Source organism: Paramisgurnus dabryanus, chromosome 4 (genome assembly GCF_030506205.2).
Source record: "Paramisgurnus dabryanus chromosome 4, PD_genome_1.1, whole genome shotgun sequence".
NCBI lineage: Eukaryota > Metazoa > Chordata > Actinopteri > Cypriniformes > Cobitidae > Paramisgurnus > Paramisgurnus dabryanus.
In genome coordinates, this window is record NC_133340.1 from 40,180,567 (window position 1) to 40,201,538 (window position 20,972).

The 20,972-nt window shown below is 36.5% G+C and overlaps 1 protein-coding gene across 3 annotated transcripts in view; it reads right to left on the reverse strand.

The window, feature by feature from the left end:
* Positions 1-5,876: 5,876 nt before the first annotated feature.
* klhl5 (kelch-like family member 5) overlaps positions 5,877-20,972 on the reverse strand; it is a 75,008-nt gene continuing 59,912 nt past the window's right edge. For all 3 annotated transcript variants that reach the window (XM_065254562.2, XM_065254561.2, XM_065254559.2), the window contains 6 exons: positions 18,621-18,807; positions 16,971-17,195; positions 16,238-16,400; positions 15,890-16,102; positions 13,346-13,517; positions 5,877-11,125 (listed from right to left, as the gene is read on the reverse strand). In XM_065254562.2, coding sequence (XP_065110634.1) covers positions 11,069-11,125; positions 13,346-13,517; positions 15,890-16,102; positions 16,238-16,400; positions 16,971-17,195; positions 18,621-18,807 — 1,017 coding nt within the window. In that variant the 3' untranslated portion in view covers positions 5,877-11,068. The remainder of the gene's footprint in view (positions 11,126-13,345; positions 13,518-15,889; positions 16,103-16,237; positions 16,401-16,970; positions 17,196-18,620; positions 18,808-20,972) is intronic.

Below are 20,972 nucleotides of genomic sequence, written 5' to 3' on the forward strand. Positions count from 1 at the left end.
CTCACAAGCATATGATGCGCACTAATGCGTTTAATTTTTAACCGTAACAGAAAGTGAACATAGCATAGCAAAAACACTACAATATAAAATATAGCAATTTTATCATATTTTTGTTTTTTAACAATTTCAGTGAAGAAAAAGCAATCAAATAAAATTATAAACACGATAAATAAAAACATTTTGCTTATGTATATAAAATTGCCAACAATGTAAGTAAATTATCTTTGTATTCTAGTCCTTTGTTAATGTTGTCATAATACACAATATCATTATTTAATGTAAAATTGTATTTAACTTTTTACATTTTTATGGTAAAGATAAAATCTGCCCATTCCATACAAACACTTTGGATAACTTCATTGTGACAGCTACAAATGTGTCAACATCTCTCTCAGGTTAACAAAAAGTGCAGAAAAAAATCAACTTCAATCAACTTCAGATTATTCAGGTTAGATGGTCTGCAAAATTATAAAGTGTATTTCTTAAGTTTTATTATTAATGACAATAATTAAAGGTTATTCCAAAAAGTTCCAAATATTTTTTTTATTTTGTTTTTGTTTTAGTATAACATGGTATAAATATAAAAATCTTTATACATCAATTCATTATTGTAGCTATGTAGTAAATATGACTCTTAACAAGCTGAACAAGGGCAGTAGCTCTAAAAAGAAGCTAAATAAATTCCTTAAAATGCAGAGGGAAGATGTGGGTCATATGAATTGATTATAGATCAAATAACAAACATATGATTAACATCATTGTTAAACTAAAAATAAAGATTTATTGGCAACCGTTACATGTTTGCATTATTTCAACACTTTCCAAAAAAAAAAAAAAAAATGCCCAAACTCCCAAACTGCTGTTTTTCTTTGGATTCTGTCCACATAACCTGACAGTTTTAGCTTGTTAAAATTCTGTTCCTATATGGCAGTACACTTTTGCACATATAGTTCATATTAGTACCTTAGAGGCGCATATTTGTACATCAAAAGTACACATTTTACCAAATAGCTGTACCTAAATGATACAAATTAGGACCTTTTTTAATTCATAAAGTGTAGAGACAGGAGCTCTCTCACACAACATTATCTAGATGCTTGAAGGCTCATGGCTTCATAAAGAGATGTTTCAATGGGTTTGGATAGTGATCACATTATATATGGCATATTGCTAAGAGAAGTAAGCAACTATGGAAATTTGCGGGCTGAATATGATAAGCCCTGTTTAACCCTGCCTACTTGCTTTATTAATAAATATTTTATTAAAAAAAAATAGCCTACTGCTGAATAATCACTAATCGGTTTTGTCTCATTTAATCCTTTCATCTCACAGTTTATGATTTGACGATATATCGAGTTTTGGTTATATATTTTCCCATACATCACTTCAAAACCTTCAACATACGCATTCTTCCTCACATGCATGTGTGGCTATAAAGCATACTAAATCAAAGCTACATTAATAAATAATGGAAATCTTGAAGCCATAAAATAATCTAATCTTGACCTCAATCCAGATCAAATTCGCAGAGGAGTGGTCTATTCACTTTTTTTGCCTTTCATTTAAGCGCTTTACACATCGCCATCTGCTGGTGAATAACTGGGAAGGCAAATGTATCACTGGGGAAATGCTAAGTGAAAGCAAAACATTTTTACAAAAATGATGATCCATGCAAAAATGAATCTAAGAAAGGATAGATGTTTTCCACAGTTTTGTTAAAGGGGACATTTCAAGACTTTTTTTAAGATGTCAAATAAATCTTTGGTGTCCCCAGAGTACATATGTGAAGTTTTAGCTCAAAATACCATATAGATAATTTATTATAGCATGTTAAAATTGCCACTTTGTAGATATGAGCAAAAATATGCCGTTTGGGGTGTATCCTTTTAAATGCAAAGTTGATCTCTGCACTAAATGGCAGTGGCGTGGTTAGTGCAGATTAAGGGGCGGTATTATCCCCCTCTGACATCACAAGGGGAGCTAAATTTCAATGACCTATTTTTTCACATGCTTACAGAGAATGTTTTACCAAAACTAAGTTACTGGGTTGTTCTCATACACATTTTCTAGGTTGATAGAAGCACTGGGGAACCAATTATAGCACTTACACATGGAAAAAGTCAGTTTTCATAATATGTCCCCTTTAAAGTTATATAGGCTGCAATGGCGCCATCTGCAGTACTGTAAATTACATTACACGAGCAGTCATCTAAGAGAAGCATCACTGTGAACAGGATTTGCATTTACTTTTCATTACTATATTTATTGGAAAATACAAACACCTAAATATTATAAACTTCATTAATTCTACTCTTTCTAATTTCCTATAGTCATCTCGGTATTACCCAAAAAGCCTATACAATTCCCACAGTCATATTTTTCACAGGTAAGATTGAGAGATTTAGATCTTTATTTTATTCATAAGGGGGGTCAAATGCATTTCACCTATTAAGCTAAAATGATCAATACTGATTTATTTAAGCAAACCAATGAAGACTTTCCCAAAATATTGCTCATGTCTAAATATAAATGAAGGATTTATGTGTGTGGTGGAGGTCATTCAGGGATTGAGAAGTAAACAGAACACACTTGTGCCACTTCATCCCAGATCAGAACAAAAAACCTTGTCGAGATGCATCTTTTATTAGTGTGGTTGCTCAAGGTCTTGTCTCAGGTCAGTCTAGTCCAGTATGGATTTTTTTCCCCTTAGAGCCAAAGCTTCTAATTTGTCTGCAGTAAAACTAAGCACCACATTCACAAATAAGGTCTTGAAAAATATTTAATACACATATTCCATGTGGGCTCAAATAAAATAGAAAAACACCTTGAGTATTCAGAGACCAAATGTCAGGGTTTGCTGCAGAAATGTTGATTTATATCGATAAACACATATAAGTGTGTTAAAACGCACGCACGCACGCACGCACGCACGCACGCACACACACACACACACACACACTTTTTAATAAGACATGTTTGTTAAGACTAGTGATATTTCATAATTAAACTAAGGCCTAGTCCTGGCTTAAGATAATCCTTGTCCGGAAAACCAACCCTAAATGTTTATACCGATAAAATAGTTATTAATCTCAACATAGACGTGTCAAGTCGGCCAAATTAGTCCAGTTAAAAAAATATTTAAAGGCTTTGTCCTGCCTGTTGGCTCAGAAGCTAGAGACAGCCCTGGATTTCCCATTTTTTATTCACTTCAGCATAAAGGAGGGTAAATGTCTGCTTAGATTCTCACAAAGGATATTATCTCACTGAGATATGGGAATTTCGTGACAGGAAGTGAACAGGTTTATGCCCCTTTAGCCACAGGGGAATTTTTATACAGCTTCCTGTGAATAACTGCAGTATTTTCTTCTCTCTGCAGGACCCAAAGACGTGAGGTCGGTAGATAAGAGTGAATCTTGTGCCAGGTACGTGATGTACAGCAAAGGTGACGGAATAACATTATGTGGGACAACATCCCATTTGGGACTCTTTGTGTTCGCTAAATGCTTCACACAGCGATAATTAAAGAAGATTGATTTTGTCTCGCAGGATTTGTTCAGGTTGCTGTCCACCAAACGATTTAAAACATGTTTTCTTTCTAAAATAAACATATTAACATAAATATCATTTATGCATAAGGATTCAGACCAATAGGGTAAAAGTAATAGCTAAATTAATTTTGGTTTTATATTTTATATTTTAAGGGAATAACATTACTTTTTATAAATGGTGTTAGTAATGAAGAGGTCATATTGTTTCATTTCTCTTAATCTTAAAGTAATAATCTGTTACTTTTCACTTCCCCATTATGATTATCTGTGATTTCATCTCTATCACTATCATAAAGCAACTTTCTCTGGTAACATTTTACAATAGGGTTGTATTTTTTAACATTAGTTCATGCATTAGCTAACATGAATTAATAATGAACAATACTTATACAGCATTCAAAAAGCTTAGTTAATGTAAATTTCACCATTTACTAATAGCCTATATTTTTAAAATCAAACGTTGTATCTGTTAATAATTAATTAATGCACAATGAACTATCATGAATATTTGTCATAAATAAACATTAACAAATATTAATGTATTATATATAAAAAACTATATGCTTATTATTACTTTATGCATTTACTAATTAACAAATAGAAGCTTATTGTATAAGTGTTACTGGTCTTTGTTTGTGAAACACGTGCAGAATAAATTCCTGTTTAAATTATTTATTTATGTAAATAAATTATTTAATCAGTTGTTGCGTTACATTAATGTATTATTTCAGTCATAAGGCCAAAATGGTATTTAAACATTCTGAATGTATATTTTGTTGTGCGTGTTTAATAGCCTGGATGTGTACATTTTAATTTACTTATTTACTCTAATTACTGAGTAAAATGCCAGTCCCATTGGGTTAAAAGGACATGTTGGGCATTTGGTGAAAATAGATTGGTACAGATACAATACCATTGTTATCAGCAGATGTCGAAAAATGTCCTGATTTGGTTACGTTTCTGCTGACTATAAATATTTCTGATCAATGAAGCACAATATTGTCTGGCTCCGCTCAGGTAAATCAGCCAATAGGATACTTCGTCTTGAGTAACACTTACATTTATGTTTAAAAACTAATATCCTGTTCATACATTTAATAGCCACCAGGGGGCAGTACAAACCCCATAAACATTTTCTTTTAATGATCTTGACTCAAGCAAACATGTGTCTGTTTTAAATACACAGACACTAATGTACAAATGTGACCCTGCATTTAACCCATTCTAGTGAGTAGTGAACACATGCACTGCAAATCGTGAACACACCCAGTGCAATGGGCAGCCAGCCCTACAGTGCCCGGGGAGCAATTGAGGTTAAAGGCGGGTACACAATTTTGGGAAACGTATTCGGGAAAAGTGAGTCGGACCGAGTACCAAAACACACTTGTAGCCAATAAGCAGTAAGGGGCATGTCTAATAACCGACATCGCTGCCTGAGTTGTGTATGTGTGGGGCGGGTCTATCAAAAGAAGGTCCAGATTCTATTGGGGTAGGGGTGTGATTGTTTAGGTGATTTCAAATGTCAATATTGGCTTTCAGAGATCGTGCACCCCGCCTTTAAGGTGCCTTGCTCAAGGGCACCTTAGTCGCAACTTGCCAGCCTTGAACTCTCGGGTTACAAGCCAGACTCTCTAACCATGGTATATAGAATATCTATTGACAGATGGATGTGTCATCTATTAAGGGTAAAAAAAATCTGAAAAACATCTTATCTAAATCTTTAACTATTTTCTTGAGTTAAATGTGTGATATAAGAGGGCAATGACCCAACATTTTTTTTTTTCGGATACAATAGTAAAATTGCCCATAATTTCATGCATGATTTGTGGTAATATACAATATGAGCCATTTGGCGTCCGTCCCAGCAGGTGTATTGCTTTTATTCTACTACAAAAGCCATGGTACCCAAGTAAATGACAGCATACCTGTTTAAAGGACAAATCACATCCAACAGGAGTAAATGTCTAAACAAGAGGAAGCTGTCTGTAAGGGGATTCTGGGTACTAAACCAGACTTGGTCCAAAAAAAATTGCTCAAATTAATGCAGCATTTAATACTCACACCGATTCTCCTGTTTCCATCAAAACTGTTTGTCAGGAGTTGCACAGGTGCAATATACATAGTCAGGAAAATGTATAACCATAATATAAAATATAAGTCAATGGTGCGTTCGCAGTGTAAATCTTACTCAATTAAAAATTGTACTATGAAGGTGGGGCAGTGTATCAGGATGACAATGCACCAATACACACATAAAGGGTGGTCACATACATACATGCATACATACATACATACGTACAAACACACACACACATATATAGCAGGAGCTCTGAACAATGTTTTTCGAGTTTAATAAACAAAATATCAATAAATCAAACAATATCTCAATGTGGAATGTATAATAAAAACTATTTTAGTCAGCAATTCATGTTACACAAAAAAGTCAATTATTCAGCCTCCCATCAATAATACAAGCCTCAGTATATGCACAAGAGAGGGAAGCATCTATAAAACACAACATATACATACGATATGCATAACAGTATTTACAATAGAAAAGATGACATGTTAACCCACTGTACTGAATACTTAAAATGCTAAGATATATAAATATATATTTAAATCAAAGCATTATTTATAACACTGCACAATGAAGTTAAACTCTGTAATACATTTTTTGATAACGTTCAATATAACATTACAATATGTGCGTGCTGTACACTGTACACAGAAGCATATAACTGGTATAATCTTTTGGATGCTGTTGATATATTCATACAGGTTCTGCTATTCTTAATTGCTGAGCTATACATTTATGTTTGGTGTAATGTATGGTATACAAGCACTGAGTCAGTAAAAGTGTTTTAACTTTCAACCCAAAATGCTGGCTTGTTTTAACCAATTTTTGGGTTAAATATAACTTTTTTCTGGGATATTTTAACCCAACAGCTTGGTTTGTCACTTTTTGACCCAACACTGGATCAAAAACATCCCAGCATTTTTGTGTACTCCATGATTATCCAGTCAAACACTGATCTAATGTTTTGCCTCTTCTGAAACATTTCAAATACTTGGTAAAGATTGAATTCTGATACATGATGATCTGTAAAAAAAAGAAGCTGTGATACTCTTACAAATATAAAAGAAGCATTTGAACTTTACAGTTGTATTAAAAGATATTTTCCTACTAATGTTTGGTCACCCAACAAATTAAACCCTTCCTCGGGAAGGAGTGATATTTCATACACATGAAGTCGAATTTCATATTGCATAAAAACCTATAGTCATGCAAAAATAAAGGCAAAAAACTGCATTACAGCATACAATGATGAAATATGACATAAATCAGAGTAGAATGATGTCACAGCTCCAGTTCAATCTACTGAATGGAGTTAACATCTTACTGTAAACAGGATGTGGATCTTTTCTACATCTTAGATTGTTCTGATCTCAAACGTTGTCTGTCATTTCATTCAGTCTCTTTGTCTGTACACCTCTCTTTCTTCCATGTAAAACACTGAAATGCAGGCAAGTTAAAAAAGAGCTGGATTTACAGATCAAATACCAAATCTGTGTTGACTGTGACTTTCATGCTGCACTTTTACTCAGCATAGGGTATAAACATGGCGCATAATGCCACTCATCTCTCTGACAAACAGATACCTGAAAAACCTGAAACTTTAATTTAACTTTAAATTCAAATTCAATTCTCTAATATTCCAGGACTTAATGTGGGGACAAATTTTAAGTGAGCGCAAGGTTACATCATGTTACCTTGTAAGATACATTGTTACAATTTTCATGTATCAAACACAATTATGCAAAAAAGCATTTTGGTATGGATCAAAATTCAGTATCATAAGCATTCATAACTAACAGTGTAGACCAGAGGTGCCCAAACTTGTCTCGCAATGACCTTTAATTTGGCCCATAATTCCATGTGAGATAAGGAAACAGAATAAAGGTAAATTAAACATTTTCTAAAATATAATTTTTTGTAAATTGAAATTAAATATTTTTTCATATTTTTATGTACAGTACATGGCATTCATACTTGAAGGTGTATAGGAAGCATAAAAAAAACTCAACAAATTCAGGTACTGTAGGCTTATAATGGAGATGTCACGCCAGTCGCACAAAGACGAAAGAAAATTTTTAAATTATTGGCAAAATAATTTTTATAGCTATAACAGTTATAACAGTTACCTTTGAAAATAAAACTGCATTAGTAAACAGTGTAATGTTTGCTTATTTATTTTTTTAAATATTATAATTTAAAAGTGCAATGTGTAATTTTTAGAAGGATCTTTTGACAGAAATGCAAAATAATATACAAAACTATATTATCGGGGGTGTATAAAGACCTTTTTATAATGAACCATTATGTTTTTATTATCTTAGAATGAGACGTTTTTATCTACATACACAGAGGGTCCACTTTAGGCTTGCCATGATAGTCGGTGAAACGGTGATAACCGGTGCTTCAGCCTCTCAACGGTTAGATCACTTGCCCACCACGACACGGTCTTTCCCCGTCGTTTTGATATTTTCGTGTAATTAAATCATTTTGTTTCGTTAGAGAGAGGAAACACACTAACAACTAAATTTGTCTGCTGCCTGAATTCAGCGGAGCTGAATGCGCGTCACGTCACAGAGCAGCAGGTGTCAGATTTCATTTATTTCTGTCAGAGTTTGTAAGGCGAGCTGACTGACCAGACGATGGCAGAAGCCGCGTGCTTACTCGTTTTTGTTATAATATACATATATGATGTTTAATATAAGCGAGATCGTTTTGTTGTGTTTTTCATCAAGAAAAATAATAAACCCATCATTCAAGCAGCGCTTTATGGAGAAGTAGCCGGTTGCTCTGCTTGGGACTGGCGGGTTCTTTGAGAATTACCTGCGCACATTGACTCAAGCACTTAAGTAAACCAGCTTTTGCACTCACATTGCACGCAAATTCATACGCGATTTAACACAGCGTACCCAAGCACTGTATAATGAAAGTAAAATGTGCACGTCTGCATGCGCATTTATAAGCCCCTCCCACACGGTGATACCGGTATCACCGGGTTTGTGACGCGCTGATTAACCGGTGGGAAAATAACGTCACCGCAGCAACCCAAGTCCACTTACGCAGAAGTCGCCATTTTGTGCCACCATGTTTCTACAGAAGCCCTTAACTCTTTCCCCGCCATTGACGAGATATCTCGTCAATTAAGAGAAAACGCTTCCCCGCCAATGACGAGATTTTCCGTCTTTCCGCAATACCGCTATTATCCACCAGGTGGCGCCCTTCCGCAACTTTTTAAAACCGGAAGTATTGCCCTATGGCAAGCTGCTGCATGTCCGTGTCTGTTTTAAAGATCGCTCTGAATGGGATCTCTATGAAAAGTCCGTCACAAATATGGAATTATTTTTGCTTTTTGCTCAAAATATGGTGTTTTTGCAAAAACCTACCCATATTCAAAAGCTGATTGCAAAAGAACCACTAAAGGTAGGATGAAACGGTTTTTTTTTGTTTGAAAGCAGAGGGTCTGTTCTTTCATTTGGTATATTGTACGTTTATTTATTTAAAGAAGAACATTTTCTGGAAGGCATTAAACTTTGGTGAAAATCATGAAAAACGCTGGCGCTGGCTGGCAACTTTTTTTAAAAACGCTGGCGGTGAAAGAGTTAAGGGACAAACTTAAGTTGTCTCCATCAATTACATGTTTTTCCGGTGGCGGCTACCATAGCTTCTCAATGCTTTTCAAAAGTGAGGGGTGAGCAGTGGACTGAGCCGTTGGTTGTAATTCACAACCTCACCACTGGATGCCGCTAAAATTTACACACTGCACCTTTAATAGAATCAGGGCAACCTTAATTTTAATATAACACAGAAACATGTACTTTCAGCCCACGGAAATAAAATTGATTTTTTTCCAGAAAACGTCTTGCACAAAATAGATTCAAGCACGTTCAGTGACCTTTATCTATGCGTGTTTATTTTCAAAAACCTTCCAGGGCCTTGTATTGTTTTTAAAAGATTCACAAACTTTCAAGGATTTGGCAATTGTGTCTTGTTTTCCAAAACGAATACATAATATTATCTTTTTTTAAAACAAGATGCATTAACGTGAGAAGAAAAGCTATAAGAGAAGGCTAAAGAGGAAATATATAACATAACAAAATTTAAGTTTACTTGCGTACCATATTTGCAAATAGTTTCTGTTCTACCTCAAAAAAAAAAAAAAAAGAAACACTATTTGCCATTGTGTAATGTAATATTATCCACAAATGGTTTTGTAATACAGTGCACAAATGGTTTTAACACCAACCCGTAATTTTCTTGTCGCATCTTGTTAAGACTTAAGCATTACATATTTTTTCCATATATTTGTGGTTCATTGAAAGAGAGATGCACTAAATCTAAACCTTAGTCATCTGAACTTCTCTATTCCTGCACCCTGGAATTTATTTACATCAAACGGACACTGACCCAGAATCCTGCTGTTTCAGAGATGAATCACTGTATAAAAATAGAAATAATATGAATATAACATTGAATGAGCAAGAGTACCTCTCACAATAACCATTATTTACAACCCACTTTTTTAATCTTTCGCCAAATCCCCCAGGAGAGAGAAACTGGTATAGAAACAGCATTTCAGTTTGTGTGGGTAACTTCCTCCAATGAGCACTGTGTGAATATGCATTAGACCTCATTATGATCGTCTTTCTTTGAGCTTAAAGCATTTTGGAAATGAGCGCACACAGTGTAAAGAAGCTTGTGTTACTCCCTTGTAGGTATAATTATCATATTTATATGCGATGTTGCTGATGTGCTTTGACTGTCTTCGGGCAGATCAATTAAATATAGAAGACACGCATGCCTGAAATGGACTAATAATGTGGAAGTTTCCTTGTCAGCATGCAGCTTGATTTTCATTTGTTATTTTCCCTTCTTATTATTTCTTTTTTTATCTATTCCTTCTATCCATGCTTGATTATCAAATGTACGGTAGGTCCATTTTTAATTTTTTCTCCTCATCTGTCTCTTTCTGTTGAGTTGCTTAACTACACTCCGGCTGTTTTTGAATAACAGATTATTTTAGGAGAACATTTGGCTCTGCATGTTCCACTTATATATTTTAATCGACTCTGAATGATCTGTTTCATCATTTCCACCGTCCCCTGAGAGTACTCACTGTTATACAGTCACTGTACTATCATCAGGGAAGAATATGTCAGTAACGGAGAATGCAGATGAAGGGATGAGACAGGGTGAACAGATAAATGCATGACTCATTCATGTAAAAGGAAGTATAGTTTTTGCAGTGAATACAATAGATAAATACATACTAAAAGGCATAGCAGTATACCAGAGTTGAGTGTTCTGCTGTGTGTGTCTGTTTGTTTGTTTGTTTATTTATTTTCTTTCCTGGTTAGCAGATGCTCTTATCCATCCAGACACACTGCATCAGGACCACTGTAGGTTTACACTCTAGATGGTCACCATGGAGATGACTGACAGCATTTCAAAGCTTCACTGCAACCACACAGGCTCCAGCTCGACCTAAACAGAGCGGCGCCACCTAAAAAAAATCACAAAATCAAATTAGCATTCTGTTTGGCAATCCCTGCATCCCAATTTGCATACTATCAGTACTAAATAGTAGTCAAAATAATTCGATTTAGCATGTCCCATCTCTTTCAAAAGAACTCAAATGTTTGTATTTTCCCATAACAAAAACAGTACAGGCAGGCATAATATAAGTAAGCGCATTGGGGTGCAGGCAATGACCTTCTCTGCAGTGCATTTATTGGATTGATGTTTGTAATTATCATTTATTTTTTTTGTTAACACACACACACACACACACACACACACACACACACACACACACACACACACACACACACACACACACACACACACAGTATTGCTCTCCACCACACTTTCATACACAGCTATATCTTGAATGCAGGAAGCACTGCACCAATATCAAATGACACACCATTTATAAGCACCATAGAGATTATATATGCATCCTTAAAGGGACACTCCACTTTTTCTGAAAATAGGCTAATTTTCCAGCTCACCTAGAGTTAAACATTTGATTTTTACCGTTTTGGAATCCATTCAGCTGATCTCCGGGTCTGGCGGTACCCCTTTTAGCATAGCTTAGCACAATCCATTGAATCTGATTAGACCATTAGCATCACGCTAAAAAATAACGTGTCAATGTACTTGGTTTTGTCACAGCTAGATCTGCTTGTGCTACTGCTATTACACACATGCTGTAATGAGCATGCAAGTGATGCTGCTAAACAGATCTAGACAGGTGGAGCTGGGGATGGAGGCGGGTAAATGACAAAGCTTGATAGCATGCTATGCCATACTGTACATTTTCTATGGCAAGGAATTACCTAAAAAAAGCAGTTTGATTCACACTGATGTGCAAGCTGATTGGTCAGTGGATCAAAAGTTTCATTACTGAACTGTCTTGTTTCTGTAAAGCTGCTTTGAAACAATGTATGTATTTAAAAAAAAGTTACAATACAGTCTTATGCTGCGTTTACACCAACCGCAGTAGAGGCGTGAAGCGCGAGTGATTTCAATGTTAAGTCAATGTGAAGACGTGTTGACGCGCGTCAGGAGGTCTCGCAGCACGGAAAAAGGCGTTCGGCGCGGAAAATGCGTTTCCGCCTCAAAGGCGCAAATTGAGCGTTGTGCGCGGTATGGTGCTTTTGTGCTTTTTGCGGTTCACGCGAATTTGCGGCTGACGCCTGAGTTGAAAAATTCGAATTTTGGCGGAAGTTCGCACCACGTTAACCAATCAGGAGCCTGCTTGCTGCTGTGGTGGCAGCCCCGCCCGGAGTCTCTCATTCAGCCAACGCTTGATATTGTCCGTAAGCAGTCACCAGGAGCTATACCACACAAGTTCTTATTTCTATAGAGGAGACAGGAATAAAAAGGACCTCGCTTGGAAGAGTGTCAGTGAGGACTTTGGGCAACCTGGTAAGTTGTAATACACTTCACTTTTGAGTCACGTGACGTTTATCGACCCGTGCTGTTTATTTTCCCCTATAGTAAGGTTACCAAATACAAACCGGTAACTCTCTCCATAAATACACAATCAACATCAGTCATCTTGCAAACACACAACCGCATAGCACTTGCCCCTCCCACAAGAAGCAGAGTTTGCCTCTGAATAAAAAGGACCTCGCTTAAAAACAACACATTAGTGTTGATTCTGGGACAACACACTAAATGCATTGTCCCAGAATCCACCCATCTCTGTGTTATTTTTGAAACAACACATTTTGTGTTTCTTTTAACACAAAATCAACACAAAATGACACATAATGTGTTAAAAGCTTAACGCACAAAGATGTGTAAAAATTAACACATCCTTTCTAAGAGTGTAATTGAATTGAATTGAATGTACAGTACATACACACACGTGTGATGGGTTGTGTTATTACAAATGAAACAATATGAACTCTCTGCGTGTGATTGAAAAACATCAGCTAAACACAAAGAGAAATGAAACCCAGGAGAAAGAGGCAGTTGCTACGGTGAGAGGTAATGACAGATGCTGTGATGCAGAGCAAAGCGGTGCCTGTGTCAAAGCGATGGAGGCAGCATTTACATACAGAACAAACAGCCCCATAAACAAACCTCCCCGGTAGGATCAAGACATATTGCTACTGTAGGCCAAACCATAAAAGAAACATGAAGGAAAGAAGACATGGATGAATAATGTAAAAGGGCAGAAATTGTCCGACACAGACAGATGATGTTTGTTTACCTGTGTCCACTCATTGGTCTGGGGGTCGTAGGCCTCCACGGTGTTCAGGTACACCTGGCCATCGTAGCCTCCCACAGCATACAGACGGTCCCCCAGAAGACAAACCCCTACCGCGTCTCTGCTGAGGCTCATGGGCGCTACCGCTGTCCACACGTCTGTCTTTGGGTCATATCTGAAAGAGGAGGCAAACAACGTTCAATGTATGTGCCTAGACCAGTCATTATGCAAATATTACAGATGCATACAGCAATAAATTGACTACATCTTGTTCTGCACAATTTCAGGGCACAAAGCAAACATTGACTGACAAGACCAAACTTACAGAGGCTCAGAGCAAGAGATGTTAAACAGACAGACAGACAGGAGGACATCTAGTTTTAACAAAGATGCAACAGCGGCAGACAGAGAAAGAGATGGCGTGAAAGACAGCTCTTGAAGGAGATGAGCACGAGTCAGTCACACAAAAGATCAAATGCATTTTCGGCTAATAAAATGCTTCCAAGAGTGAGAAGGACAGGAAGTGACATTTAGAGACCCACTAACCACTCTGGAAAAGATGGACTCCTGGTGCGCTGACATTTCAAAGCAGCTCATAAAATCTAAATGCTGTGGACCGCAGTGGTTCTTCTTTCAGCTTTTATTTAATTTATTTATATTCTAAAGTAAAAAAATCCTTGCTCACTGGGTCATGTATTAATAAAAACTGAAATCCTATATCTTTTTAATTGGCACACCAGCTCAGGGGTCATGTGGTGTTCAGTTGGTGTGATGAAGGGATCATTTACACCTCCTACATGGCTTTACACGCAATGAAGAAGCTACTGCCTAAATCAATAAACTCTTGTATGCAACATACATACTGTACACGCAAAGTTCATAAGTGCAACAAAATATTTGCATTAAGACTTTAAACCAGACTGTATATTAGTTTTGTAAAACGACTACAAAACGTGACCATTAGTACATTGTTCCATTGTTCCAAGTCACAGCTTTAATGGCGACACCTCATATAGGGAGAGAGAGGTGGGGATGTAATGCAATGCATATTGAACTACAGATGACTCATCAATATTAATTTTACAGAGATGGAACATAACCAACTCAAGTCTGTGACTTAAAAAAATCCTAAATAAATCAAAACAGAAACACATAAACAATTTATAAAAGTTAATAAATGTGTTTAGGAATTGAGTTTGTAAGTTTAGTGCAAGGTTTTAATAGAATCTTATTTAAGATAAGGTTAAGAAATATTTATACTGTTAAAATATGTTAAATACTAGAAAAACTGTATATTTACAAAAATTGTATGTTTTTTTATGTTAAAGGATTTATTTTGTGCCACCATACATACTTATGTAACTACTCATGTAACAGTCTTTAAATAGGGAAAACATGGAAGTGTTTGGTGGCTTCTTAATACATCCCTGTTTGGATCCTTAGGAATGAATGGGGCTAGGCCTAATGCTAACACATTCATGATGCACTGTACAAAGATTAAGCACATTGAAAAAAGATAGGTATGTATTCATTCCTCTAAGTTGAGGTAAGAACATGGTAAAATATTGAAAACGGTGGCGTTTTCCTTTAAAATAGCTCTGCGGCCCGCTGACAAGATATAAATCTCAGAATTGGCCCCAAGCCAGTTTGAGACCCCTTATGTAACCTTTCTGACTCTTTCTCATTTGTGACCCTGCCTGAGAAAATCCAGAAAAAAAATTTTTTCACATAAAATCGTGCTATATAAAATAAAAAATTGTGATGAATTTCAGTCTCAGAAAATATTTTTTTAAGAAATTCCAATGTTAAGACATCACATTTTCATAGATGGGCTCATATATTCTCAGTCTATTCTTTCCCAAAATAAAAAAATCATTTCAATTTTTTTATTTGTTCAGCACTCTTCGACTTAAGTTTCTCTACAGGGACTCATCTCAGAGACAGGCACTTTGATATAAATGCAATGTTCTGGGATTCCCGTATTGTCTTTCTGAAGTACTGCTTGAGATTTGAGACCTAACCAAAACATAAGACTTTTGTAATTTTAGCAATATATCTTGGTGTTTGGTACTTGCATGAAATGGAAACTGTACTTTTTTCGACAGAAATTGCTTGCGGAGATCATAAATGTTGAGCATTGTACTAAAAACACATTCAGACGTTTTCTCTGGGACCCTCTTTCCATTTATATGCTGTGCTAAACCAGACTGACTTTCAATTGAACACACTCTCTCCTCACAAGGGAGAAATTACTTTATATGGTTGCACATAATTTAGAAACTGAAAGAACAGTTAGCTGAAGAAGACATAGCTTAAGATTCGCACACAGTATACATATTTACTTTTACCAAATGTAGCAGAAGAACTTATTAACTACACCAATCCACACGAGAACAATATGTACAATAGATCTATCTATCCATCCATCCATCACATTTACCTTTATATTACCAAAGATTAAATACATTTATTGCTCCGTGATTTCATCCCATGACTGAACAGTGATTTGTTTATCATGGTTATGAAAGCTTGTTTTGGCGTTCTTACCTTTCGACGCAGTCTGACAGTCGAGACGCCAAGCTTGAGGCAGGGGCATCATGGCCACCGATGGCATACAGGAAGCCATTCCATGTTGCTACGCCAACACCGCCTCTGCGTTTGGACATGGGAGCACAGCTGCTCCATTTATTAGTGTGGGGATCAAAACACTCGACTGACTTCAGACATGAACTTCCATCCCGGCCGCCTACTGCATACAGCCTTGAAGGACAAGACACAGATGAGAGAATGTTACAGGTTACACACATAAATGGTATTTTAGATATTAAACTCTTAAAGTTCATTCAATTAAAACACAGACAAAGCGAATAACGGTTTGAATGTGTCAAAGCTTACTTGCTATTTAAGACCGCAACTCCCACGGTGCTCCGGGGTGTTGCCATTGACGCAACAAAGCTCCATTGGCGAGCTTGAGGGTCCCAGCGCTCTACAGTGCTTAGGTAACTCCAACCATCATGACCACCCACTGCATACATAGGGCCTTCTAACACTGCAACACCTACACACACAAAAACACACACATATACAAGGTCACAACATGCAGATAAGCTGTACGCTCAAAGAGACCTGAACCTTGCAGCTGTTACAAATGGATTTTAAAGAATGTTGCATCACCTTTAAAGGTGCAATGTGGGACTTTCAGCGCCATCTAGCGGTGAGACTGTAAATTGCAACCAATGGCTCAGTCCACAGCTCACCCCCCTTTTCGAAGTGCATAGTGACGCTACGGTAGCCGCCGCAGGACAAACAACGTATTGTAGTAACAAAACGCGCTCTGTAGTACAGTTGGTTCATTTAGAGCTATTGTAGAAACATGATGCCGCAAAAAAATGGCTACTTTCCATGTTTCCGCAGTGTATATAGATAAAAATGGCTCATTCTAAGGTATTAAAACCAATAGAGTTCATTTTGTAAGGTCTTTATACACCACTGATAATATAGTTATGTATAATATATTGCATTTCTGTCAAGAGATCCTTCTAAAAGTCCCACATTGCACCTTAAATACATGCTAAATGTGTCCCAAGCAATCCATGAATATAAAGGCACTAAAGGGGTCATTCCTTACCCAGGCCATGTCTGTGAGTGGACATGGGTGGCATGACGCTCCAGCTCTTGCTGCGAGGGTTGTAACACTCCACAGTGTTGAGGGTCTTCAAGCCATCTCGTCCCCCTACCACATACAAGCGGTCGTCCAGGACAGCAACACCAAACTGTAGACGCCTCCCGCTCATGACGGCCACTTGCCGCCACGTATCTCTCCGTAAACAGTACTGCTCAATACTAGTGGCCCCTTTAAAAACAATTCCAATCAGTTAAAATCCTAAACAACCAGGCATAAATACATCAGAATTGACGTTAACTTTAACAGCACTCTATACTAAACAGAGTCCTGCAACGGGTCAGGTACCCGCGGATACCCACATAAAAGTGTCTAAAACGGGGGGATTGTGACATTCCTAAAATTCATGTTGGCGGATAATTAACTCTGTGTGTGTTTATCAAAGTTAAGTGAATTTGTGCATAAAACAAGGAAAAACAAGCAAAAAAGTGCCAATGGGGAAAGAAAAATCTTGAAATAAGTTTTTTCTTAAACGCTTAATTCAAGTAAAAATAATGTAAAATTTGCATACCCCATCGGCAGAATTTTTTGTTTGTTTTAATCACAAATTCATTTAACTGATATTTTTTTCTAAACACTAAAGACACTAAAGGATTTTCTTAGGTAACTTTGCTTATCAAGAAAATGCATCTTGATTTAAGAATTTTTGTACTGAAGAGCATTCCTTAACACCTTCTGAGTTAAGTTTTAAAGTACAAACAGCAGTTTTTCAGGTGTTGTTTGAGTGATATTTTACAGATATAATGGTGAAGGTGAATGTAGCAAAACATCAAATATGGCCAGTGGAATTTTTCTATATATAGACTAAAAATATGGGAGAAACATGGAAATTAATTAAATGGTATAATGGGGAGAAAGAATGATAAAATATGGGAGAATGCCGGCAAAAACAGGAGTGTTGACAGGTATGACCAAATGTCAACTAGCTACAGCTAAAATAAAAAAGGAAGTTCTTTGTGTTCCTTTTTTTTTTTTGCTCTGTCTAGACAACCACAAAATAACTTTTGCTTTTTAAAACTTCATTCAACGAGTGTGTTTTCAGTAGGGAAGGCATATTAGCTCGTATTAGATTCATAAATCTTGTTAACATGCTTCGGCTGAATATAGGTTACATCTGTGCAAAGACACTGAAAACAAACTAAAGCCTACACGATTTGCATTTATCTCTGCCTTCAGCCATAATGTTCATCTTTAGCAAGTAGGCTACACTAACAGTCTCATTTAACATAACACATACAGCCATGCTGTATATCACCCAGCAAATATGCAGGTAGATAACAGATCAGCATCTTTCACCAAGAAGATATGACACAGTATAAACACAAACTGCTTACAGGCCTTTACACAAACTGGCAACACAGCATTCAAAACATTTTTCAAGTTAAACGCTCTATTAATTCAAAAGATCATTATGGCAAAATGAAAATGTTTATTACCAGCAGTCCACCGTACTAATGAATGATGACTGACAGAGAGAGATTGGAGAAAGAGAGGAGGGGGGCTTGGAGATACCTTGTTATCAGATTATGTCTGACATTCAAAGGCAAAGGCTGACCGAACTACAGAAACGGCATCAAAAGATATCGTCAGAAGTACCTTTTGTGGCATCCATGCCACCCACGGCGAAAAGCGCCCCTACAGTGGCCTTACGGGGGCGTGTCCTCGGGCTCTGGAGGAGTGGCCGTCTCTCTGGTAACAAATGATATTTCATGGCCTCCATTACCAAACGCTGACACTCCACACTGTCCCTTAGCAATGGGTTTGCCTCCATATCTGCTAAAAACTGTATATACAAAAGACATTAACTACATCCTTCCAAAGAACACACATAAAAAATAATGCATAAACAGCCCAAACTTTAATATGCATTGATATTTTTGTTTAAACACCCTTAATTTAATTAAATACTTTATTACCCCGAGTAATCAAAATACATTTACTGCTGTTCATTTACTAAATGTTACCGACATGTGAGTTCTAATAGCTGAAATCAAATTTGTCATGCTATGAAAACCAATAAAGACCAATAAGCTGCCTACCGACTTGAAGTTGATCATTGTTAGGTAAATACAAAGCGGGAGAAGATTAAAAAAAGCTTTAAAGGAATTTTCTACTTTATTAAAAAAAATCCCAAAATTTTACTCACCCCAAGTCATAAAAAACTTTCAGTCGAGAAGAAATTAAGTAAAACATTCCAGGATTATTTTCAATTTAATAGACTTTATTGGACCTCAACAATTTTTTTGCTTTTCAGAAAGTGGAGTATTACTTTAAACCTTAATACAAGCAATAGTGAAAATTGTACGAAAAGTGTCCAATTCCGTCTCTTCGGTTGAAATGGACTAACTTTTGGCTTTCTATCGCCATCTTTGTTTGAAAGTTGATAAGTAAAGTTATTTTCTTTACATGGGTTGTTCTTCGTGAATCTGATTGTTTGAGTTATACTACTGTATAGGTTGTCTGTGATCATTGCATAATATGTCCCACATGGACATGATAGTAGGAACTACCGGATTTTCCAGACTATAAGTCGCTCCGGAGTATAAGTCTCATCAGTCAAAAATGCATTTTGAAGAGGAAAAACATAAATAAGTGGCACTGGACTATACGTCACCTTTATTTAGAATATGATTTTTACAAAATCCAAGCCGAAGAACAGACATTTAATCTGGAAAGCCAAGTTATTCAACTGAACAATAGCACAGAACAGCAGGCTGAATAGGTGTCCGTACATGTTAAAGTATCTGATAGAAAGTGAACATGATGTATTTAATCTGCCACTTTTGTTTGGACCAAATAAAAACATAGATGCTTTAAAACATAGATCAATACACCAAGATAAATCATCTTCCATTCCTTCAGATCTCAAAGCTATTGGCACCTCTCAAGAGCCCTCCCGATTTTCTACTACACTCTTATTTTGGCACGGGATCTGTGACTTTCACTTATTGAATTCAGCCTTTCCACAGTTTGGAACTTGATTTTAACAGGATAAATCCTCAAATGTCAACAATTGTCTCTTAGAACTTTAAAGATTTAAAGCTGCCATTAAGATGAGAAGTTTAAATTTTAAGCAACTGTTATTGCACCATTCTGAGTACCAACAACACAAGCAAAATAACAGCTGGGTCCTCTTTTTGTGTAACCACTCATTTATAAAATTGCCACACTGACATTTCCTGAGAAATCTGTTTCCAACAGCTCACATTTACAGTAAAATCATTATTGTATACCTACCATTGTGAATCTGGGTAAGGTAATAATAATTCAATTTAACCCGAAAAAGTTACAGATTGCAGCTTTAACAACTACGTCACAGATACAGGTTCTTCCAGAGTGTCGTGCAGAAAACGTGTGGCATCATAACATTAGTTTGGGATTTTGTTAAAAGTCATGTGACAAACATAGCATTATCTGGAACCTTCAGTCTGACTATAGTTGAGGCCTGTTTCATAAAAACACATCATAACATCATAACCAGCTGTCGAGCATGGTGGTAGCAACATCATACACTGCGGTTGTTTTTTTTAGCAGAAGGAGCTGGACAGCTTCCTGGCATCATGAACAATGTGAAAAGAGCCAACATGCATGTAAATCCTTGAGGAAAAACAGTCTCAGTCAGCCAGATCTGTATGTAGGGTAAGATTAATTTTCCAGCAGGACAATGGTGCACAGCGCACAGCAAAAACTATGAGGGAATGGCTGGAAACAAGACTGTACATATTTCATCCAATGGCACAACCCAGAATCTAAACCAATTGCAGTCCAGAAACTCTAATTTTAGACTGGATACAATTTAAACGAAGAAAGTTTAAGGAAAGAGCTCAAAAAGACCCAAAGCTGTAACTTTAGCTAATAGACTACTACAGTATGTAAAGTGTGTGGTGGATACTGCTTTAAATAAGACATTCTTCATGGAAAATGTTTGTATACATAATACGATTACTG